The sequence below is a fragment of the Orbicella faveolata genome, unplaced genomic scaffold (assembly GCF_042242905.1).
Source record: "Orbicella faveolata isolate gen_17 unplaced genomic scaffold, um_ofav_v1 contig_35, whole genome shotgun sequence".
In the NCBI taxonomy this organism is placed as follows: Eukaryota; Metazoa; Cnidaria; class Anthozoa; order Scleractinia; family Merulinidae; genus Orbicella; species Orbicella faveolata.
In genome coordinates, this window is record NW_028301564.1 from 15,130,511 (window position 1) to 15,155,181 (window position 24,671).

Genomic DNA, 24,671 nt, shown 5'->3' on the forward strand with positions numbered 1-24,671 from the left:
TACTAAGTTAAAAACAAAATGGCGACCTCTGTGGTTGGAAATGTGTTTACACCCTTCCATATAGTTTAAATCATTTAAAAGACTTCCAAATAACGTGAGCTTAATTAATTTAACTAACTGCAGAACATGGGTACCCTGGACCAGGCACAGATTGGAATTTCGACGTTCTTTCCTTCCCCCCATCCGACAGATCAGTGCGGAACAAATGGTCTTCCTCTCACTCCAAATTCCATCGTGATCATGGGGCGATTTCAGCACCTAAAGAATCTTTACCACGAGAACGTCTGTCAGTATCTGGATATCATTAGAGTCAAACATGGTGAGTAATTGAGCAAACAAATCAGAGTGGATACTTTGGGAATCCTCACATATCATAATTTTATAATAGGGTAGAGTTTTGAAACATCAAACAAATTCGGAGCCCACCCAACAAAATTTTAATTCTAAATCGTATCAAAGCATGATTCCACCCAATGTCCAACCCTCAATTTTTGTAAATCTCTATTTTTGAAGATGCCAACCCTAAGCCTTTCCCCCTCCCCCTGGGATTTACTTACCTCCGTTCCTTGCAACAATGTCAAGAAATAACAAAACATTTTACCACTAGGTAGTAAGATTAACATCTGTTTTTTTTAAGGGAATAATGGTTCCAGAAAGAACCTGTGTCCTGGGTTATCTGTACCCAAGTGGATGAAATTAATTTCCAAGGGAGAGGGGATTGTATATAAGCCTGGTAGTTTCAAGAGAAAATATGAAGGTTTACTAGAATTTCCAGAGGGATTGCAGGGTTTAAAGAAGCAAGTTCTTCCACAAAGAGGGTGTTTTCTTGCTGACTCATCTCCAATCATCTCTTGTGAGTAAATTTTAAGACGTAAGGAATCCATCTACTTCCTTCCCATCACCCCCTGCATCTTAATAACATTTTCTCACAACAGACCCCTGGTGAGAAGCCAGGTTTCCAAAAAAATATTCATACATGTACTACCTCCTCCGATCCCCTCCACAGACGGTTCTTGGTTCAAACCCCTACACTCTAGAAAGTCATATTTAGTTTCAGTTTCAGTTTCAATGTTTTGTCTTGAGTCCCCCACCCACCCCACCCTCTCTGAATTTCCAATTTCCCTTTTTTTTTTTTTTTGACTTTTGTCACAGAAAGGCTTATAGTTGCAGAGGAATTTTACTCTGAAAATTTGAAGACAGCTTTGAAAAGTGGTAAAGCTTTCCGGTGAGTTTTTTTTATGTATATAAAAAAGCTTCCCTTCAGTTACAAGCCTTGTGTGAAGAATACTTTCTCTGGGCAGCTGAATTCAGCCCAAAAAGTCTTCCATAGCATGGAGATGTACAGTGTTATCAGCAATTTTGACCTTTTACTGTTATTATGCGGGAAAATGAATTTTGCATGTGGGAATCATAAACAGTAAGTATCTATTAAAGCTTTCAAGATGTCAATTATCTGGAAGTAAACAATTTCAAATAATTATATATTTTATTTTCAATGGATACAATATCCTATCCTATCAAACAAAAATTATACTAAAAATAAATAAACTGCAAAATGTAAAATTAGCTTACAATATTATTTAATAATGCATACATGTATACATAATAGGGTAACCCGAAAACACTGACCCCCGGTCCGCCGACCCCCACTATGGACCGGGTCCATGGACTACCCATGGACCGGTCCACGGACTACCCTTACGGACCCCCTCTACGGACCAGCCCCCAAAATAGAATAAAAATAGGAAATAAATATTTCACTAATGGGTTGTCTATTCGATTACTCATATCGGTGAAATTTCGAGTGTTACACGGTGCAAATGTAATTAACACACCCAACCTCCCCCTCCAAAAAAAAAAAAAAAATGCCTAAAAGCTGTTTTCAGCATAAGAAGATGCCAATGACAAAAAGAAGGAAAGTTCTTAACTTTCATTCGTGGCTCAATCGGGCTATGGGAGGTGTGTTTTTAGGTTGTTTAATTAAACTTGTTCGTATCTGTAATTCCGCTGAGCAAATTATGAAGCTTGGAACGAGGTCACGAATCCACGCGAGAATGGCTTCCTGGAGGTTTCCTGGTTTTTCATATACTCAGTGTTGGGCCACAGTAAAGGACATGGCAATGTGTAATGATATGACTTGCACTCGAGCCTGAACCCAAGAATGTTACATTTGCACACTGTAACATTCGAAATCTTGCCGACACGAGTAATCTATTAGACAACCCGCAAGTGAAATATTTATTTCCTAATTTTATTCTATTTTGAGGGGTGGTCCGTAGAGGGGGTCCGTAGGGGTAGTCCATGGACAGGTCCATAGGTAGTCCACGGACCCGGTCTGTAGTGGGGGTCCGTGGACTGGGGGTCAGTGTTTTTCGGGTTACCCCACATAATAAGCATTTGACTGCTAGTTAACAATTAATATTTCTACCGATTTGTACATGTCCTTATTTTTTAGCTACAGTGATATCACAAGCATTGCTTTTGACGTTCTTCATGGCCTTTCCTTCCTGAATGCACAAGGCATTGTCCATAGGAATTTGTCTCCCGGGAACATATCACTTACACCTAAGGTAACCAACTGGAAGTTGTTCTTTAATTCACCTCAAAAAAGACAAATTGAATTCAAGCTTGTCCTTTGGACAAGTAGCTCTGAATCAAGTTTTGCTTGCCTGGTGGACAAGTCTTAATGTGCTCTCTTGCTAATTTAGTTGGCATATGACTTGCCTGAGCCCTTGCCCATTGGGTGAGTGAGAATAAAAAGTAACTTGCCCAGCTGCAGGAAAATGTACTCATCCAGGACAACCAGATGACACTTTTTTTTTTGGCCCTGTAGTATACTAGAACAGTATTGCAAACATACTCGCAGTCAAGTTAAAAAACAGTTTGTTGTTTTGGTTTTAATTTTTAACGCAGGGCCAAGTGAAGTTGTCCAGAAGTGGGTTATACTACATGACAGGTTTTGGAGCACATGTTGCATTTCCAGTAGGGTGAGTTGTAAATTTCTCAAAAATATTACCAAAAACAAAATATTATTTGAAACAAGATGTCAGTGTTTTTACATGTATTTCTCAGTGGAAACTCAAGTTTCCAGTCTACAGTCTACTGTATTTTAACCTTTTTCTCTACCAAACAGATCAAGTATGTTCTACTTATACTAGATATAAAGTGTAATTTGAATACTTAGTAAAGTTTGAGATAATTTCAAATGTAAGCTGTTATGGGCTTGACAATGTATTTCTACAATGTGTCAAACTCTACAAGACTTCCATTGGTGCATGTGTAACTCCATATATGGTCACACAGACCATGGTTCCTATTTCTTGTATGATGTTAAGATCATACAAAGTGAAATTTTTTGTAGCGCACTAGTCTCAGTAACATTGAGGGTCAAGTTAACCAAATGTGTTTTTTTGTTTTTTTTTTGTACAGTTGTCCAGAGTTTACAGCTCCCGAGGTTGTTTTATCAGGTCAAGGGCTCTCTCCTTTATTTGGGCCATCAGGGCCAAAGGTAAAATATGAAATAATGCATTCTCTGATTGGTTGATATGTATAATCATTTTGTGTACTGCTATACAGTCGAACCCTGCTATTTTGAACTCTCGGGGGAAACGAAAAATAGTTCAAAATAGTGGGATTTCAAAATAGCAATTATCATGATAGTAAATGGCTGAAGGACAAATCTAAGGGAAATGGTTTTGAGTTTGAAATCATGGAGAATTTGAAAATATACAAGTTCGAATTAGCAGGGACTAACTGTATTAACACCATTATGGAGCCCAGGTTAAGGCTGAGACAGAAGGTGACTTATGTTTACAGGCTAACTGTTAAGACTTATCATATTTGTGAATGCATTTCCTAGCTTAAGTTTACTTGTAATTTTTACTGAAAAGTGAGAGATAGTTTGGGGATTTTCAATACTAATTATAATTGAAATTAATTACCCCAAATATTCTTTATGTTTGTACCAGACTATGCAAACATGTGCAACATTTTCTATTTGAATTCCTAAATTATGTATCTATCAATTTTATAGCTAGTAATTTAATTAGTATTAATAACTGGCTTGTACTTGAATAAGACTTATGTGACTTTGCTTCTCTTTATTTCTAGGTTGATGTCTGGTCCTTAGGAATGATTTTGATTTATTTGATCTTGGTAAAAGTACCTTTCGATTTGAAATTCTAGAATTATGATTATTTCAGCACTGAAATGATTCGCATAATTTGCATTAGGTATTTAAAGTTAGAACTCGGGTTATGAATATACGTTGTACTTAACTCTAGGTAAGCTTTGATTTTCCTCAATACCTGGCTGCATTTTGTACCATGGAGCTCTTTCGTAAGATGCCACATCTATCAGATGTGGAAGGAAATAAAATTAAAAATAAATAATTACAGCGGTTTTCAATTGAGTGTCGTAAAACCAAAACCAAACCAATTACTTACCAATTAGACTACTTAGCCAATCTCAAACCGTAGTAAAACTAAAACCAAAGTAATTGTCTAATTACTTTCGACACTCAAATGAAAGCCACTCTATTAAATCAACCCTGCATTCCAACCTCCTCGCATGCATGCTGTCTGGACATACATTGTTGAATTTATATATACGCATTTAAATGTTCCTTGAGAGTCAACTAGAAAATAGGTTTCCTATGGCATGCGAAAAAAGATTTTTAATTAGTCATTTCCTGCAACCATTGTGAGATAGACATGCAGGTTTAGCAATTTTTTTCATTTTGTAATACCCATGATTCTTTTTCAAATAAATGGTCTTAGTTGGTATTTGGGCATATCACAGATTTTCATCCACTATGAGATGAGTACTTATAATGTTGTCCACAACACCTTAATGAGTGTTTTTGATCTGAAGTCTAGTTGAACATGCAACATTGTGGGTTAATGAACTAGATGTATTTGATTCTACTGACATTAATTTCTTATGTAAAAGTTTAAAAATTTTAATGCATTTTTTTCCATTACAGGTAGGATCACTCTGGGCAGGTGACTCCGAGAACAGCTGTGATGTAGAAAAGATTTTCTTGAAGATACTTTCTCTTGTAAAGAGAGTTCAAGGTGTGGCTGTGTAAAAGTATAAACACAATGGCTAACATATTGGAAAGAATCCATGAGAGGGTTACCAGGGACTGGCCTGAAGAGCAGGGAATACATGTATATAGAGGGAGAACTCAGGCACAAGCTGTCCTTGGATGGAAGTTAGGGAGAGACAGATAGACAGATGAACAGATAGTTGGAGGGAGAGAGGGAAGAAGGGAGTGAGGGTGCAAGGAAGGGAGTCAGGGTGTGAGGAAGGGAGTCAGGGTGCAAGGAAGGGGGTAAGGGTGTGAGGAAGGGATTCAGGGTGCAAGGAAGGGAGAAAAATTAATGTCAGAGGGATAGAGAAAGAGAGCAGGGAGGAATAGTGTTAAAACTAAGGAACTTTGACATGAGGTATTGATTTTTCTGGGAAATACTGTGTCAAAATCTATATGACTGTGTAATCATGTGATGCACAGCTAAAAATTGGAATTTAAGCCTGTGACATTTCTTGATCACAGCACCACACTTTTTTAAAAGAATTTCAAACAACTGTTTGCATGTTCTTGTTTCAGATTCCTCTGGGGATATTCTTCACCTTCTTTTCAGTGATCATCAGGCACTCGGCAAACTCCAAGTAGGTGACATCTTTTCCAGGCTCAAAATATGAACTCGACTGGTGTAGTGTTACCTGCATATGTATTTCCTATTTTAGTTCAAAGAAGTTCACCTTGGTAAAATTTATTGTCAGCGATTGTCTTCTCTGTTCTTGTCACCTTTCAGCCCAGTAAGGTATTGTTGTGACTTGATTGGATTCTGACCACTCTTTGGAATTTTAAGGCTGACTTACAAAGTCTTATCAAAATAACAACAAATGCCACCTGGTTAGCTCAGTTGGCAGAGTGCCAGTCTGCTGTGCAGGAGGTCAAGGGTTCAAGCCTCAGACCAGACCAACACTCAGGGGCTTAAAATAACTGAGGAGAATGTGCTACCTTTGTAATTACATCTGCAAATGGTTAGACGTTCAAGTCTTCTCGGATAAGGACAATAAACTGTAGGCCCTGTCTCCTGCATCTTCAGTGTTACATGGTTAACCCTAAAGAACCCACACATGTATCGAAAAGAGTAGGGCAGGTAGTTTCCGGTGTTGTGGTCTGGCCTTATCTCATGGGTTGATGCTTTACATAGGGTAAACCTCATTGCACCTTTCGCCCTTGGGCAGAATTGTCCAAGAAAAATTACTATGACTATGACTATTTAATTTACTCAAATGTCAATTTATAACGATAACATGCTAAGTTAAACCTTAATTCAATGATGAACTGTTTCAGGAAATTCCTTCAGATCTGACTTCATTCCTGAGGGTTTGCTTAACAATTGATGTTGCTAAGAGGTAAATATAATTCAACAATCTACAACAATTTAAATTTGCATTGGGAGGAATAAACAATTTAAAAAGTATGTTATGGCAGGGCTGCACAATAGTAGTCATTTGAATGGTTACACATTAGAATTTTGGCAACCAAATTACTAGTTAGTACTATATGTAGTAAAATAAACAGTACTGAAGATTTATAAACTTCTTCCTATTGTTTTTGAGATGCTAGCCTACTCATAGTCCACAGAACACTACAGAACAACTAAAGACATGATTGATCATTGCAGTTATGCACACAGCTTAAGCAGTTGTGAAATTAAAGCCTGAAAAAAATTCAGGCCTGAATGGGATTCGAACTCATGGCCTCTTCAAGACCGGTGCAGTGCTCTACCAACTGAGCTATCAAGCCATCTGTTCATAAGATAACCGTAGATGGAACAACTTCTATGACTTGACATTATTTTAGACTTAGTTGTCTTTGTCCCTTGTGAGGCATAGAACTTCCTCCATAGCTCTCCTCAAGACTCAGTTGTTAGCAACCCACTTATTGTGACTTATTATAATAATTGTGCATGGAAGTTACTTCTTGTGGTATTACTTGAGTTGATAATTTAGTAATCGAGCAAATGCCTTTTTTCTTAGGCCCTCTCCAGCTGAGTTATTACATCATCAACTATTCTCCAGCTATGATAAGGGAAAGGTAATATTAACAGGAGAACAGTAAAGCATGCAAAACAGCATCCAGGGTGTGTTCATCAACTCCTATGTAGGCATCAGACAAATTTACCCCTTACATGAGCAAAAAAAGTTGTTAATTGTTTTGCTAGATTGAAATCTTGACTGTTACTTTCAACTTTTCGTGCTCTTTGGCAGATTCAGAGGTGCTCATAGAAGAAGGGGAAGGACAAATTGTTTGAAAAAGCCTGGCCACTCAGCTCATTCTTGATTCACTAAGGGAGGGGGGCCAAGGATACTCCTAAACCCTCCCTTGGACCCGCTACTGGTGCAATACATTTACCCTTTCATTTGGTTTTTGATATACTGTAAAATCCCACGATTAAAGCCCTTGGCTTAAATAACTTCATAAGGGGTTTTCGGTGGGCTTATAAACAGGGAAGCTTATATCCCGGGGGGCATATAAGCGGAATAAAAAAGAATGTTTTGGAATGATGAGATAAAACTCATCTCAGAAACGAATTAAAGCTAATATACCATTACATTTAGAGCTGTTACTCTATTATATTACCCTATTACCCTATAACCATATTAGCCTATAGCTTTTGCTTAAAACTTTTGATGTTTGTAAAGAAACTCAAAAGCAACCCACTTATACATTAGATGGGCTTATATCCTGGGGGGTTTATATCCAGAATAATATCTTTGTTAGCAAATAGAAGGGCTTATATCTGGGGGGGAGGCTTATCACCAGGAGGCTTTAACGTGGGATTTTAACGTCTTTATCATTTATGTCTTGGTGATAGTAGTCCATACTTTGTCTTATTTGTGATTGTGAAAATAGTCCTGAGAATCATGTAGTCTGTGATGTATACTAGCTGACATTTCTTCAACTTTTTTTTTTTGACACTTTAATTGTAATTCACACTACTTACAAACAATGGTACGTCTACTTACACTATTTACAAAAGTAATACAATTACTAAAGTCCATTACATTACTGACAAAACGTATGTACAATTTAATTACTTACATACTACTTACACTACTTACAATTCAATGCAATTACAGGTGCTACTTACAATAACACAATTTGCATAACTAACTCTACAAAACAATACGATTACTTATTTAACTTACAATACATATGGGTTATTGACCAAACTTGTTCAGTCAAGATGGCTGGATATTGGCCAAGTTCTTTTTTTGCGAGTTTATGGACCGAGACGGAGTCGAGGTCCATAAACTTGCAAAAAAAAGAACAAGGCCAATATCCAGCCATCTTGACTGAACAAGCTTGGTCAATAAAAGATTTATTTTATGGCTTTCGGGGAAATTTTTCTTGTGGGACATGGCAGGTAGTCCCGAGCAGGCAAGATAGCTCCATCTTGCCTGCTTGGGTAGCCAATCACAGTGCAGGATTTGATTCATCTTGCCCGCTCACGGAGCTAGCCATATAATAACACTTCTTACACTACTTACAAAATAATATGATTAATGAATGATGCTACTTACATTCATATTAAAGCAATGAGCAACAAAATAAAAGGTACATTCATATTAAAATAAAAACGCAATAAAATAAGATGAGCGTAATTAATTATATTGGAGTGAGCACCCATTTCTTTTCAAAGAAGTTTTTCTTGTTGATATTTTTTTCAGTTTCATATTTAATCTTAAGTTTTGATTGCAGTCCTTGAATTTTAGGAAGTGTTTGGCTTCTTCTGCAGTCCCACAAAAATAATTTTCCAATTACTATGAAATAGTTTAATAAATTTGATAAAGGGCATTGTTTGGATAAAACTCCAAATAAAACGTTTTGTGCAGAAAGATAGATTGGCTGATCCGATAGATGGTACCAGTACGATTCGAAATCAGTCCAGAGCGTTTTGGAATGAGGGCATTCACAGAAAAGGTGATATAAATTCTCAGGTTCATGATTACAAAAAGTACATGCGTCATTAATTCTAAATTCAATTTTGCGTAGTTTGCTGTTAGTGTAGAGAATAGAATTAATTACTTTGTATTGGAAGGCCTTGACATATGAGTCCAGTGCAACTAAAATGTGGTAGCGAGAGGATTTCTCTAAATTGTTGGGTTGTGAAATTAAAATCACTGTTCAATTTGTGGATAATATTAGGATGTTGAGCATTTTTTGAAACCAGCAGCGAGTAATAATCTTTTGATTTTTTGTCTTTAATATCGAATATTTTATTTTCAATTTTAAGTGATGAAGATATGATTGGTGTATCTAGACTGATTTCTTTTAAATGTGAAGGTATAGAATGACGGAGGCCCGCCCATTGTAGAAAATTGCTTTTGTCGATTTTGTTCAAAACATAGTTATAAGAGTCTATTGTATTTAAGTTGAATAGAAGATCGTGTATGTAAATGATTCCCGACTTAAAGTAATTTTTATAATAAACTGGCTTGTTGTCTATTCGAACCTCTTTATTATTCCAAACAGTATTTTTCCAATCACTTTCTGAGGCAAAAGATTCGCGGAACTCCGACCACCATAACAAAAGTTCGTGGTAAAATTGAGAAGATATCGTGGAATCAGAAACTTCATAATTACAATTTAGAAAGAACAGATCTCCCACAGGCTCTAACAGATGAAGTAAATACGTCTTCCATGTTGCATTTGAATCATTACATAGTCGTTTTAGCCAGGCCAACCTTAAAGATTTCTCCATGCTTTCCAAATCTATCATTTTTAGACCGCCTTTCTCATAATCGTTTATTACTGACACGCGAGTTACTTTGTCTGTACCTTTCCATAAGAACTTGAATAACAATTGATTCAGTTTATTCACAATTTCCTTTGGCGTAGGAAGTAACGAACACATGTAGACGAACTTTGGGATCAGAAAAGATTTAATTATTGTCACTTTGCCATAAATAGACAGGCCCCTAGAGGACCAAATATTAATGAGTTTTTTAATACTATCTAGCCTTTCCATAAAGTTCTTTTCCTTTAATAATTTCTGATCATATGTGAAATATACACCCAGAGCTTTAATCGGGATTTTAGGCCACTTAATACCAAAATATTCTTCTTTACTTTATTTTAAAGATTCTATCCACATACCCTCAGTTTCTGACCAATTGATCTTGAGACCGGAAATGTTTCGAAACCGGCCCAGTAGTTCAAATAAAACTTCGGCTGAGTTAGTATCCGCTAATATCGCCTTGGTGTCGTCAGCATACTGTAAAAGTTTCCTTTCTTGCTCTTCTCCGGTATAAATTCCTTTAATGTCCGAATTCTGTCAACTTGAACAATAATCAACGAAGTGAGTTTTAAGTTTGGCTTTACTAACTAATTGTGTCATTTTGGTAAATCAAGTCAGCAGTTTAATTTATCTTTCCCATTAGGTGAAGCTACATAATGGATTTCAACAATTTCCTGCTGTGTTTAACATTCAAGATCTTGAAGTGGAAGATTTTCATAATGGTGATTTATCACAAGGTATTCTGTCACCTGTATTCTCATAAATATCAACTAGCTTCTCGAATATAGTAATTGTACGATTTTCACAAAATGTCCTAGAAAGTATTATTCACCTCATACGGGATACCGGTAACCACAGGACTTCCATACAACCAGGCATATTGTGGAGTTCCTGTGGGTCAACCTATACTCTTTGCTTTTCTCTTGAACAGATGACGATGAGGAAGAAGATCTTCTTTCCGAAAGGTAATTGACAAAATGTGTTCTAATCGGGTCAACTGTGAAGTTTTTTTCAACAAAGACTCAAAATGCAGACTACTAAACAGTGTTGTTTGCTTCGTTAGACCACTGCATGAGGTGTACCATCTGTGGAGACTGGCAGGTGGAGATATGGAAGGAGAGCTCAAGAAGAGAGGACTTATCAAGACTAAGCCGCCAATTATGACCCTTCCGATGTATGTGATATCGTTTTTATTTACCTTTTCTCAAACTCATTGATATTTCATCAAGTTTAAACTAAGGAAATCATGACCGTGACGGTGTTTGGATATCTGTTCTTAATTAGCATAGATTTTTTACGATTTTATTTCTCCGTTTTCTCCTTAGTTTTAGTTTCGATTGAGGAGATAGATCAAACACTCAAGACAGTGTTTGACCACATTTTCAATCACCTCGAAGTTTGTCACAAATACTCCGCTGTTTGTCTTATTTTCAACTCTCTTCTCGGTGTTTGGAAATGTGGTCAAACACGGTCCTTCGTGTTTTATATATTTCATAACATATCTTGTCCCTATTATCCGCAGCGGCTTTCAGATTAGTTAACAACCGTAATATACTGATCAAGTGTTATTAGTTATAAAAAGAAAAGAGGTTTTTATCGATTAGTACTTTACTTTTTTAGCATTCTACTCCACACTGGAGAAGAACTGGGAATGAAGAAAGACCGATTGTTACTTTTAGACGAGACAATAGTACCTGCATCAATGACACAGCTCAGAGAGGTAGCATGAACAGATTAATGACGACAAAAACACGAGGAACTCAGGCCCGTCCACATTACGCCGGAGAAATTTGAAAACACAGCTTTATTTCTACGGTTAGGCCTACCGTGCACAGTAATCCGTCACGAAAACGGAGCTTATCGAAAACGCTTCTCAAACGGGAGGAATTTGAAAACACCGGCTTTGCGTTTTACTGTGGACGGGAAACCTTTTGAAAACGGAGCTTTTCGAAAAAGATGGCATCGCGATAATCACGTGATTTCCATGCCTGAGTTTTCCTCAAACACAAATCCAAAATGACCGGTGATTGTTGCATATTCATATTTCTCTGGCGTTGTGTGGACCTAAAACATTTGATGTGTTTTCAGATTGAAAACGCCGTTTTCAAAATTTTTTCCGGCGTAATGTGGACGCGGCCTCAACCTGCTTGCCGGCTATGGAGTTCTTTTGTAATAACTAAAATGATATATGCATGAGAACCAATCATTACAAAGGCAAATAGTTGAAAAAAAAAGCTGAACTTGAAACGAAACAAGTAACCGGTTACAAGAGCGGGAAACGCAAATTAGCTTATGATACTGCGCAAACAGCGCATGCAACACTGTAGTGGTAAAAATGCAATATATTTAGAGAGGAGGCAACATCAGCCATGGTTTAGACGGGTCCTGTATCCTGGTCAAATGGGAATTTTTGAAATATTGTTTTCTTGAGAATGAGGGATACCAAAGTACGCGGAAAAAAGGTCGCAGAAAGGCGAAAAAACGTCAGACATAAGAATCTGGCAAAACCTCAAGACATTTAGTTAATAGTTTTGCTAACAATTTTTTTTTTTTGGTTTTTAATTTCAGCGATTAAAGCATGTAGACCCATCAGCGTATTTTCCACTTATCGAAGAAGACGAGTAAGCCTCAGTTTAACTGTGTTGAAACGTTATTAGAAGGCGACCTTATTATACACATCAATATTTTCGACGATATTTGCATGTTGCACGGCCAATATTAAAAAATCAAACATCATTTGGCACCTTGTGTACTAAACATTAATAATTGTGTTGAAATTGTCCAACACGCTGTTACACCCCGCACAGATCGACTTTACAGCTGACAAAATATTGCTCATAGAAGAGCAACTGGTGTGACATTGCTTGGGGTGTGGCGTTACACAAGTCATGTAGGAGGTGACGTTGCGTGACGACCATTAATTGATTGTAAAGGAGAAAAGAAACAGTAAGACTTCGGCTAATAATAAAAATCTTTTTATGCTTGTTTTCGTCAGCCCATCGTCCAGATATGCTCTCCTAGACACCGCAGATCTCCCACTCACTATCAGAGAGACTACAGTGGACTATCAGGTACATTCTAGGCTAGCCTGCGTGCCCGGCGTTCAAAGGGAAGGAGAGGGAAAAACTAGAAGCGCGAAACGTGATCGGAGGGGGACGGAAGGCTTTTTTCCCTCTGATTCTCCTTCCGATCACGCTTCGCACTTCAAGTTTTCCCCTCTCCCTCCTTTGGACGCCTTCCACGTGGGCTAAGTCTTGCCCGGAAGTCTGGATTTGCCAAATTGCTGGCAATGTTTTTTTTTTTCTATTGTTTCACCCGAACATCAACGACTGACTCTAACCTTGGCCGTTGATTTGTTTCTTTCGTAGTTTCACAGAATTGTCCTTTTTCAACGTCTTTTGGAGGTAAGACACTTAAAACTAAAAAATTGGGGGAAATGCACGTAATTCATAATCTTACTCTCGTAAACGTATATGTATGTTCCATTTTTACTTCTTATGAAAACCCTTAAAGGCCACTCACTGTTCCCAACCTCCTCCTCAGGTAGACAGCAGTTGGGGAGGGGGAACTGACGTTGTTTTTAAGGAGGAACTTTAGATTCTAATTCAACCGCAAATTGTATTTTTTCTAATGGTAACACTTTCCTTCCGTACAGGGTTATCCTTACACAAGAGATCGCATAGTAAGAGAAGCGAGAATAGACATTCCCCCTTTGCTTAGAGGCAAGATATGGGCAGCATTGTTAGGAGTTCAGGTGAGACAAATTTGCCTTTTTATTTATTAACCAGGCAGCGTTAAGGGAGGCCAGCTTTCGAAGACAAATGGACTGTGTCGTTTGATGGAGTTGTTCATTTCCTGTTCTGTTTTGATTTGTTCACAATCTGTGAATCTGTCGAATGGAAGGAAGCATGATAAGATTCTTTGCAGCAGTTGGATAGTCATGCAAGGGTTCACACCAGAAGAGCATTGCGTGACGACACAATTAAACCAATCAGAGATGAGATAGGATGTAAGCCATACGCTCAGCCAATCAAAAGTGATTTGTGCGCCCGCTTTGTCTACTTTTTTGCATTTTGTTTTATTCTCAAACCTCTTCGCTTTTTTATCTCGTGGTATTCTCATCAGGGGGACATCCAAGGTACATACGACGCAATAGACAAGGAATCGTTTACTCAGACGGACAGACAGGTGAGAACAATCTAAACTAGCCTGCTTGGCTCCAATTCTCTGCAATATTTTACCGTCACGACCCGAGCCACGAGGAGAATGGGGAGAGGCGGGAGAAATGACAGTTTACTTTTCGCGCCTCTCCTCATTCTTCTTGCGGCTGCCGCTCGAGTTGTCAGTTCTCCCCAGTAACCCGCCACTGATTTAGCATCGTTACCAGGAAACAGTATCAGCCCTAAAATATTAATATTCTTGTTTTGGACTTTTATTTGCGTATTGGAACTTCCAAACACCAAGACTATCCATGTTATCAAAATCGAATAAAACTTTATCTTACTCCGGCCTAATGCAGCTCTAAAATATCGCTTTCTTTTCTTTTTTCAAAGATCGAAGTTGACATTCCTCGCTGTCACCAGTATGATGAACTGCTGTCTTCACCAGTCGCTCATCAGAAGTTCAAGAGGATTCTCAAGGCCTGGGTTGTACGTCACACTGACCTGGTCTACTGGCAAGGTAATCAATCAGTCATCTGGCGAAGAACGGGACACAGTTAATACCACATACCGAAACATTCGCTAAAAAGCCGTTGCGGAAATACCTCCGGAAAATATTTCCACCCCCTGTACCAAAAAAATCTCGAAAGCTAAAATCCTTCCAATAAGACTTTTAGATCCTTGGAGATTTTTAGATCCACTCTCTCTCTCTCTCTCTTCTCCCTCGTCGACTTTAAGCCCGGCTTATACTCAGACTTAAGCTTTGTTGTTTATTTTTTGTCTTTCCTCAGGACTGGATTCTCTCTGCGCTCCTTTCCTTTCTCTTCATTTTAACGATGAAGGTAAGAAGTCTATTCAGCTTAACACCCAAGGGCAAAACGGTTACTAATGTATGACATATCATTTTTGTAGCTCTTGGTTACGCTTGTCTGGCGGCGTTTATTCCCAAATACCTGTACCACTTTTTTCTGAAGGATAATTCGGCAATCATACAAGGTGTGTTGCCTTTTGTTATTTTTGAGTCTTTGTGACCGTTAAATGCGTTGTGTTGATAGTTGACACTTTAATAAAGTCTTTCATTCATTCATTCAGTCAGTTTTCCAAGTGATTTGTTTTCTTTCATTTTCAATGTAGAATATTTGGCGGTATTCTCTCAGTTGATCGCCTTTCATGATCCAGAGTTGTTCAACCATCTTCATGACACTGGATTTATTCCAGAGGTATGATCTGATTCTCTTAGCATCTGATCAACAAAATGAAGCTGGACTGAGCTTATCAGATGTATCAACGTCGTTGCAATGAAAATGATATTTAATAATCAGTGGCACAAACTTCTCGGAAAAATTTCCGAGCTCTTCCAAACGAGAAAATCTGAAAGAGCCCATGACCCTCCACAAACACAAAACGAAGGTCAAAACGTTGCAGCTTTTACCGTTCTAGGAGACCGAGGTACAATCAGTAGAAATGAAACAAAGTAAACCAAGCAGCAAATTGGTGCGTTGAGAGTTTTCGCCGACTGTAAGCTTTGACCACGTTTGTTTTTGTTTTTGTTTTTGTTTTGTTTTTTGGCCGCGTTGATTTTGCTGCTCAGTCCCCTCCCGACTAACTGCTACTGGTTCTTCAAAGATAAGGTTCGACGGCTGTGGTAGAACCCGGAGTTTTTCCTTTCTTATCGTTTCCTACAGAGTCCTGACTGTTGAACACCTTAATTTGTTTCTTAATTTTATACTATTGCAAATTTTAGATACCAGGGTACGCCGTTATTATTTAAACCACGTGTGACACGCTGTCATTTGGTTCTCCCAACAGCTGTACGCAATCCCATGGTTCCTCACGATGTTCTGTCGTAAGTATCCATCTTCGACTTATGATGTTCCGGATATTACTATATGAGTAGAATATTACTTCATTGTGATTGGCTGAGAGCAGGCAAATTTATCGTTAATTTTTAATTTGCACTGCAACGCAAATTAACGCGCGCTACTCGTGATATTTGGAAATTCTTTCAAATCGAACTCGCCTAAAGGCTCGTGCAATTTTGAGAGAATTTTCAAACATCACCTGTAGTGTAAATCCTTAATAGCACTCACATTCATACGATTTCCTATACTAACTTGACTTCCACTCCTCTTTCCTTGGCCACGTGTTGGTTCTGTTTCATCGTCTTTCTCGAAGGTTTTTAGTCTCTCATATTTTTCGACGTGGGAAGCACGCTGGCCTAATGCTTAGTGCGTCCAGCGGCCTGAGTTTGAGCTGTCGTTGAGGTCACTGTGTTGTGTTCTTGGGCAAGACAAGTTACTCTCTCAGTGCCTCTCTTCACATTAGAGTTTAAATGGCCACCTGGCATAATGCTTAAGGGTAACCTGATTTGTACTAGCATTATGGAGTTTTAAAGTAACCATGACAGCGACGGCGGGGATAACGTCGATTAAAAAATGATTTTATATTTTACCTGCGAATCTCGCGATACTCTTAAATCATTTACTTTGTTTATCACTGTCGAAACATCACGATACTGAATCTGGGACGCAGCTGAAAAATATGAAATAAAATTTAAAACATTAGCCGTCGTGGTTCACGTTCTCAAGACAAGGCAGAACTTGGTCATTTCACGTTGTTGTGTTGCAGAGGACGGCAAAGAGATGTACCGAGAATTATAACGCAAGTGCACAGCTATTGTTCTCCTCATTAAGGGCCCATTAACCGATTCATGCGCGCGCTCACGCGCGTTGCTAAGGAGGTGAAATTTCACTTCCGGTTACTTACGTCAGCCTGAGCGCGGAGAATAATAACAACTCAAAAGCTTGCAAATTCGCTTACATTTTAGATGTTTTTCTTTGTGTTTCACAAAATGCAAAGTAAAAAAAGTACAACCAAAGACAAAATAACAGAAAGACAGAAAAACAAGAGCAATAGAAAGAGAAGAACTAACTCCGCGTGGCTTTGTTTGATCTACCGAAGTGCGCTGGTAGTGTAAATTGCGCACGCGCTGATAGGGTAACTTCCAATAGATATCGGGCGCACTTCCGGTTTCTTTAAATGCTAAAGGAAACGCGGTTTTTCATTAGATCGAGCCTTTTTTGACGAATTTCGATTAAAGCCAACTATGGAAACGTAGCTATGCATTCCTTTTTCGAAATCATGCTTTTTGCAGAAAATTACGAATTTTTCAATATTTTGAAATGCTCTCAAAATCTGACCTTGTAGAAATGAAACAAAATCGATGCATAGCGTATTGAGGATTTAAATTAAGATATTAAATCAATGGAAAAAATCCCGATAAAGTAATTTGCCTGGGAGCCTTTGCATTTTTTCTGTATTAGCCACATGACCATGGGCGTGGCCTGATGACGTCATCACCAGTGCTACTGATCATGAAAAGCTAAAACACATGAAATAACTCTGAACTAACCAAAAATGATGAGGTTATATGGGAATAAATTTTCCTTAGCAACGGCTCGAAAAGATCGGTTAATGGGCCCTTAAACCTTTTGTTTAGCGACGCTCCTGTTGCCGTTGCGGTCGTGGTTTTTTTAAACTCCCTATTTTAACCAGGGAGGGAAAGGCGGGGAAGCAACTCTGAAAGTAGTTTCAGGCTACATAAGAGTTAAGCACTTCCTCCTCTAACCTGGTGATTATACTAAGTGCTTGTTTGACTAATTTCTATTTCCTTTTCAGACGTCTTTCCACTGAAAAAGATTTTTCACCTTTGGGACAGTTTGTTGCTTGGCAACTCATCCTACCCACTGTGCATCGGGGTCGCTATACTGGAACAGCTTCGGGATCAGCTACTGTCGTTTGGTTTCAACGAGTGCATCCTTCTCTTCTCAGACATGCCAGGTACGTGCTTGAATTGGATGAAAGAGAGTCTAATTCCAAAATTTCTTAATTCGCGGAGTGGCTAAGTGATTACGAGGACGCAGAAATTAAAATCTGAAGATTGCCGGTTCAAGTCCTCCATTCCACCTGTGGCTTGATTTGGTCTTAGTATTTGGGAGTCCAACTTTGAGCCCGCTGGTCAGCGGCTCACCAATCCAAAGATGGCGACTGGTACCTTTACCCATAACTCTTAGCGCACGAAAATTTTTACAACGCTCACAAAAAAAGTATAGAAAAGGTCTAACATCTTCAAACCTAGAATGTACAATGCTGTTAGCACAGGGACAAATATTACAAAAACAAAAATCACTTATTTGTATTTTGAGCAATTAGCATCGACTATGGGTCATTGTGATTTCTCCTGTTCTTTAGGTGTGGACATCGACCGAGTGGTGCGCGATGCCAAGAGAATTTTCTGTAACACTCCTCGGACTGCTTCGATGAGGAGACATGACAGGCTGTTTGCTGATCCCAACGTAAAACATGTAAGCTAAAATCACCTTCCTCTCTTTCATCGAGAGAAGTTTGCTATGTGTCGAGCAAGAACATAGCACTGTATTACGTGGCTCTGTGCACCCATTGCGTGGCTGCGAAACTAATTATTGCATTCAATAATTTCTTGCCGGCGTATGTTTTCTCGGTAAGTCTCGCTGTCTTTCTTTTATTTTAACTGCCGGTCAAATCAAAGAGCACCTGAAAGTTGCCAAAAAATGTCAAAATGAAATTCTAAAAAACTTGACAAGTGTCAAATGCATTGGCGCACAACTGTAAACTTTTTGCGAAATTTGAACGAAGCTACAATAGCTGTCCTCTTGGAAAGGAGAGAGAAAAGTATTTTGTTTTTGACAGCGCACTAGAGATCTTAGTATCATTTTACTTATCGGTCATAACATTTCGATACTGTTGAAAAACAATTTGAAATGGTTCAATTAACTAGAACACCCAGAAATACTTGGCAAATAGTCTTTGCAACGTGCAAGGTGAGCAGGGATGGCGCAGTGGTGAGAGCGCTCGCGTCCCGCCAGTGTGGCCTGGGTTCGATTCCGGCCTGGTGCCAGAATGAAAACCAGCTAGGGCTGATGTGGCTTTCTCTCTATATGTTGTAAATTATTCTATTTTGTTTTATTTTTGTATCTAGTAGATGACCTTTCCTACAAACTTGAAATCCTATCAACTATTATAGACAAATATCTTCAATATATGAAATGATGTCTTGACAACCGACAGAAATGCACTAAGATCTGTGTTTCCATCCTGCTAGGAAAAGGAGTTCATAACGTTACCCCAACTCAAGGGTGAAATCTGTCCACGAGTTTCTGCTCAAGACTTGTTACATATCTGTGAACTGAACGATAACGGCGGCGCGAAAGTCCAAAGAAAAACCAAACCGCGTGGTCTTGTTGTGGATGTCAGGCCCTCTGAAGAGTATCCTTTTGGTTTAACTTAGTTCTCCAACAGTTGACATTAGAGGTTTAGTTTTGAGGAGGTTGTAATTGGTTTCCGCAGTTCATAGCACATGCGAAAGGAACGAAAGATTGGCGTTTTCTGGTTACAAAAATCAAAATGTTCAAATATTCTTTATAGTGGTCAGTGCGATTAGCTACACCGAGCTAGTTCACAGGCATCCCACTTAATTGAAAGAAACAAGTATTGGCGCAAATTAGTTCCAATAATGGGAACACATTATGAATATCCTTATGTGGTCTTTGTAAAAGCTATGCCTTAATAGGCCATTTCTAAGTTTCCTTGTGCCTCTGTTTCAAAACGAGTCCTCGTTGAAAACCTTTCATATGGAGATGAGTTTGATTTACATGGAAATGAACCTCCAGGCGGAACACAATTTCATATGAATGGTTTCGCACTGAGACTCGTTTTGACACAGAGGCAAAAGCCAACTCGGAAATGAGCTATTTGATATCATGTTTATGACGTCATAGTTGTTTCCATTCTAACAAGTGTCCGTCATATTCTTTGAAAAATCGGGGTGTTTTCCAAATTATTTGTCATGTTTTGCGTTTTTCAAACCTTGCAATATTCTTTACTATCTCTGTGAATTTCAGAGGTAATATACTGTAGAATTACATTAAAAAAAGATTACAAGAATTCTTCTACAATCGCTTTCCGTTTAATTTTTTGGTCCTACACGAAAAAAGTCGCGCTGCAGGTCACCAATTTGTTTCCACTTCCAAAGCAACAGAAGGGCTCACTAAAGTTGGAACTTATTTTTTTACTCAAAACACTTCGTGTGTGTTCCTTGATTCATTGTATTTTCAACGCTAAGATTCGCGTGTGGTCAAATCCCAGAGAGTGTGAACATTCCCTATAATCAGGCGTTTCTTGAAGAAGGCGGATTAGCTCCTTCAACTGCCGCAAACACAGTGATTAGTTTCAAAGGAAGAGTTATTGTTGTCGTAGGAAATCGCAATAACTACCCGGCTAAGGTAGGGAAAAGGCTACTTCAATGTACAGCGAAGTATATCATCTGCTTTTAAACTATTCCTTCCTTCGTAACTTTTTACTGGCACAATGGATGTGTTTGCGACGCATTGTGTGAACAACAACCACACAAGTTTATTAACCAATCCGCATTCCTGGTATTAACCAATCACAGCTCACTTCGATCGTACACGCCTGCGTTTGTTTGGCGTGGAAAGCAATTCTTATTTCGGAGTGTCGTTTTGACATATTTCAGATTTCTCGAGGTCGGCAATTAGCGAAAAATTATCCGTTGACTAAATAATCAGAGGATACTCTTTCTTTGCTCAGAATAACGTAATTGGCTACAGGAAATCTAACCTTGCATATTACCAATTAATTGAAGAATTTGCTATATGTCCTTATATGATTCTCAGTTTATTTACCCGCTTCTTCATAGGTTGGAGCCGAGCTGGTCAAGCTGGGTTTCTCGAGAGTGTGTGTTTTGGAAGAACCAGGCCTGACCACACTTCGCACGCAAGGAAACCTGACTGTACCGACCTGAATGCGCCTGGGAATGACCACATCACAAAGCGTTAATTAAAAACAGTCTGGGAATTCTGGGAACAAGTTCCGTGTGTGGAAAATTTCTGTAGAGGCACTCGATTACGTGACGATTCTTATTACGCAGTTAAAATACAGTTCGAGCACTCACGAGTATTCTGGAAATTTTTACGTCAGCATAATTCACGTCAACATACTTCACGTCAGCATACTTCACGTCAGCATGACATCATAAGGCTATACGTCATGTTGCTGGGCAACTACTTCACCGAACACTACGGGCTCTGAAATCGGGGACGTAAAATTTTCACAGAGAAGAAACTGTAAAGCAATCTACTTAACCATGTAAGCATTAGGAAACGAAATCTATCTCCAAATTGTCAATGTTATTGTAAAAAAATGATTACATATAGTTATTAGAGTCCGAAAATGTCGCGGATTTTTATCAATAAATTTTTCTTAAAAAATGTAAAATCTGGAGTGTTCCTGTTTTTTTTGTTTTGTTTTGTTTTGCTATCTTGTTGCTGTTGTTGTTGTTGTTGTCTTTTTTTTAATTTTTCTTACCCTGGAATATTTCTTGAGGAAATAGTCGTGGATTTCTAGCAGAAAGTACCAAAGCAGCATATGATTTGAATCAAAGAAATCTTTACTTTCTGGGAAAGGACTTGTCGTTTTCTATCTTTTATTACTTAAAAAAGAGACTTGTGCGCTGCTGTTTTGTCACCTACAGAGCCGAATTTGTTTTTTTTGTTTGTTTGTTTGTTTTTTTTTGCGTAGAGGACTGAGGCTGCTGAACAGGTGACTGACTGAGCCGAAGAAAACAGAAAACTGGTATTGCCGAACGAGCAAAACAGAAATCTTCTCACATATTTCCTGCGACCATTTCTAAAACAAGATGTTTGCGTAATCGTGCGATTTACTGAATTACCAGGAGAGGGATTTACAAATGAATCGGTTGCCCCACTGCGGATCCGATGTAATGTATTTGACCACAGGGTAAGAGAAATTTAGGCCGGACTTGCGGGAGGTCCGTGATACAGAATCGTTCCCACAGTACATTCACAGCTTTTCAAGTTGTAACGTCGAAAAACTGATTTTTCCCGCTTCATATCCCGAAAAAAAAATAAAGAACCAAGTTTCCTTTCGATTTATTGCCTCGTTTTTGAGTTGCTACGACTTAACCGGACTTGGGAAGAGGAGCCAAAAGTCGGTTCAATAAGTCATGATTTTTGTACGTTTCCTGCGATGCTGATTGACAGCTAATTAAAGTACTTGTCCCTGATTGGCTGTTTGCGCGTTACAGGCACTTAGTTGGCTCGAAAATCGGGTTTGAAAATAATCAGTGAAAGGCAAAGACTAAGCCGAGAGGGTTTGGCATTTCAACTACAGTCACTTCGTGTCCAAATGCATGAAATTGGGCCAGAGTCTAAAAAGATTTTTTGTCTCAAATGTCAAAGGAGTTTTCCAAAGATATTTTTAGTGGCCCACAAAACTTCAATGAACTTGGCAAAGAACTTCCCTTCGCTTCGGTAATAGTCTTCGGCTGAAGTAAATGCCATTTCATGGGCTTTGTTCAATCAATACTTTTCACGAGTTTTCAAGAAGAACTGCCAAGATGAACAAGATTACAAATGCTATTATTTACACATTGAGTATGTATGGAATTAGACGAATGTCCACACAGCATGCACCAATCGCGCCTTTCGAGGTGAGTTCAGTTTGTGGAATTTTTAAAAACTTTTATTGCGGGCTGAATTGCGTTTGATGAAGATTATCCTTAGTACAGGACAGCTTTCTTCATACCTTATGTAAGTTGCAGAGGTGCATTAAAGAGACAGTTACTTTATGCTTGTGTCAAGACGTTGTTCATGCAGGATTTGAACAAAATTGTAAGCTTATTTCATCTGGTCTTCAGCAAATTTATGCGTACCAATTTTCCACTCATTCTTCGCATCTAAATAACAGTTGCTATTTGTTGATTTTGTCACTTTTAGATATGTTCAAACCATTTTCACAGAGAGCTTAAAATTCACACTAAATGATAACGTAAAATCTACGTTTTAAGGAAACTGAGTACTAGATTTCTGTGCGCGAGCAATCGAGCAAGTATGGCTGTTTATGACGAAACGATCGAAGACCGTTTCCATGGTTTTGAAACAAAACTCGATCATTTGCTTTAGCTATCGGTGCGGTCAGCATTGAGATTCGGAGCAAGAGAATTGTGATATTTTTCACAGTGAAATCGAAGAGAAAATTTACAAAACGGAACAAAACCAAACAACAAAGAACGGGAAAAGTTTGGAGAAAGTTGTCGTTCAAACACGGCGTCAAAAACCAGTTTAAACGCTATGGCTTCGTGCCAGCTTAGTAGCGAGATTGAAGGTGTCAAGAATTGCCTTTCTCCAGTTCAACAAAAATCCAGAATACCCGTCCGCAGAGTAAATCTTTTGAACAACAACACCGGAAAAAGTTCCTCGTCTAAAGACGAAGTTAATAAGAAGCAGCGCATTCTGAGGAATCGCCTGGAAAAAAATCAAAACAAGCCGCCATCCCGGATTCCGATTCCCATCGGTCGAACGAACAGCAAGGATGCTGGCACGGATAAAACCCCCAAGACTGTGATAACTGCAACTGGAAAGAGACCATTGGGAACAAACGCAGGTATTGTTCACATTTTTATTGCATTTGAAGCTTTTAGTTTAAGTTTTACTGAAGCGACAAAAGTGCTAGCCGAATTAGACTATTGTGGCACGTAAACTCCAGAACGAAGTTTGCCACTGACCTTTTTGACCTTTTTTACACGTAATGTTCCAATTCGGTCGCTGATAGTGGTTGTTTTAGACAGGAAACTTTTAATTGTGAAAGTTTTTGACCAACAGCAAATAAAAATAAGGAATAAACTTCAGTTGAAACCGGAAAACTGCGGGCTAGGAAGCCTAGGAAAGACAGAAATGGGGAAACGAAAAGTACCTCTTTCCCATTCCTCTCGCGGATTTCAGTAAACTGATGTACATGTTTGTTTTCTTAGTTATAGTACTTGGTTTATTTTGGTGGTTGCAGTAAACTGATCTAATAATTTCAACAGGTATAAATCTACCCCAAACCTGCGGAAAACATGCAGCAACTATTAATGATGCCACAACTAAACATAGCAGTCCTGCGCATGCCAACGAATCAACAGTGCCAGTGACACAAAGAACTCCAATGAAACAAGTCACGCAATTTGAGACAGAACAGGTAAATATGCCAGTTGTTCTCACAGAAAACTTACAATCCTTCCAGAGAAGTACTTTATGAGTTATATTTTGAGATTTAGGAGCATTTCATCCAGCGTGGGAAGTTAATTTATTCTTGCTGAATGTTGCCCTCTCAATTGCGGCATGCAAAGGCATATTTATAATTTCAGCCTCCATAGAGTTCATTGCCTTTTTCATAAGAACCAAAAAAATTAAACCCTGAGGAATATGCATATGACAAAATGAAGAATGTACTTTCTAGTGTGTTAGATTGTCAGACGACACTTGCAATAGAATATCGCTACCGGAGGAACTTTGGAACGAAAATTATAGACTCTCTTTTGAAAATATGAAGAAAAAAGTGGGTCTGCAGTCCCTTTGGGAACGCCGCGGCTCAGAGTTGTTTTTTTTTTTTTTAATGCCAGTTTTTTTTTTCTGTAAAACTACATGAGTATACAATTAATATTTATTTATAGATTAGATAACAAGCAGTCCCTCTTTTCCTTAAGGCAGGGTCGGCTAGGGTTTTTGGGTATACGGTATACAGGGGGATTTCAAATTGGGTATGCGGTATTTTAACGCCAAAATTGGGTCTT

At 38.5% G+C, this 24,671-nt stretch overlaps 1 protein-coding gene across 1 annotated transcript; it reads left to right on the forward strand.

The window, feature by feature from the left end:
- Nucleotides 1-24: 24 nt before the first annotated feature.
- On the forward strand, nucleotides 25-21,313 carry LOC110042977 (TBC domain-containing protein kinase-like protein). The gene is made up of 29 exons (XM_089272777.1): nucleotides 25-319; nucleotides 1,153-1,225; nucleotides 2,456-2,570; nucleotides 2,914-2,987; nucleotides 3,430-3,508; nucleotides 4,111-4,155; nucleotides 4,985-5,075; nucleotides 5,612-5,673; nucleotides 6,368-6,429; nucleotides 7,057-7,114; nucleotides 10,465-10,558; nucleotides 10,753-10,786; nucleotides 10,885-10,995; nucleotides 11,442-11,541; nucleotides 12,390-12,442; nucleotides 12,817-12,892; nucleotides 13,190-13,225; nucleotides 13,477-13,575; nucleotides 13,947-14,009; nucleotides 14,375-14,501; nucleotides 14,773-14,823; nucleotides 14,894-14,977; nucleotides 15,116-15,201; nucleotides 15,791-15,827; nucleotides 17,660-17,821; nucleotides 18,233-18,345; nucleotides 19,122-19,285; nucleotides 20,142-20,301; nucleotides 20,736-21,313. Exons 1-29 carry the CDS (start codon nucleotides 127-129, stop codon nucleotides 20,838-20,840), a joined length of 2,607 nt encoding a protein of 868 aa, XP_089128903.1. The 5' UTR covers nucleotides 25-126; the 3' UTR covers nucleotides 20,841-21,313.
- Nucleotides 21,314-24,671: the final 3,358 nt, after the last annotated feature.

Excerpts from the sequence above, each read along its gene's own strand:
- LOC110042977 (XM_089272777.1), top strand. The coding sequence starts at position 127 with ATGGGTACCCTGGACCAGGCACAGATTGGAATTTCGACGTTCTTTCCT. Across the intron at positions 5,674-6,367 it reads AGGCACTCGGCAAACTCCAA|GAAATTCCTTCAGATCTGAC; the intron begins GTAGGTGACATC and ends GAACTGTTTCAG. Across the intron at positions 6,430-7,056 it reads ACAATTGATGTTGCTAAGAG|GCCCTCTCCAGCTGAGTTAT; the intron begins GTAAATATAATT and ends CTTTTTTCTTAG.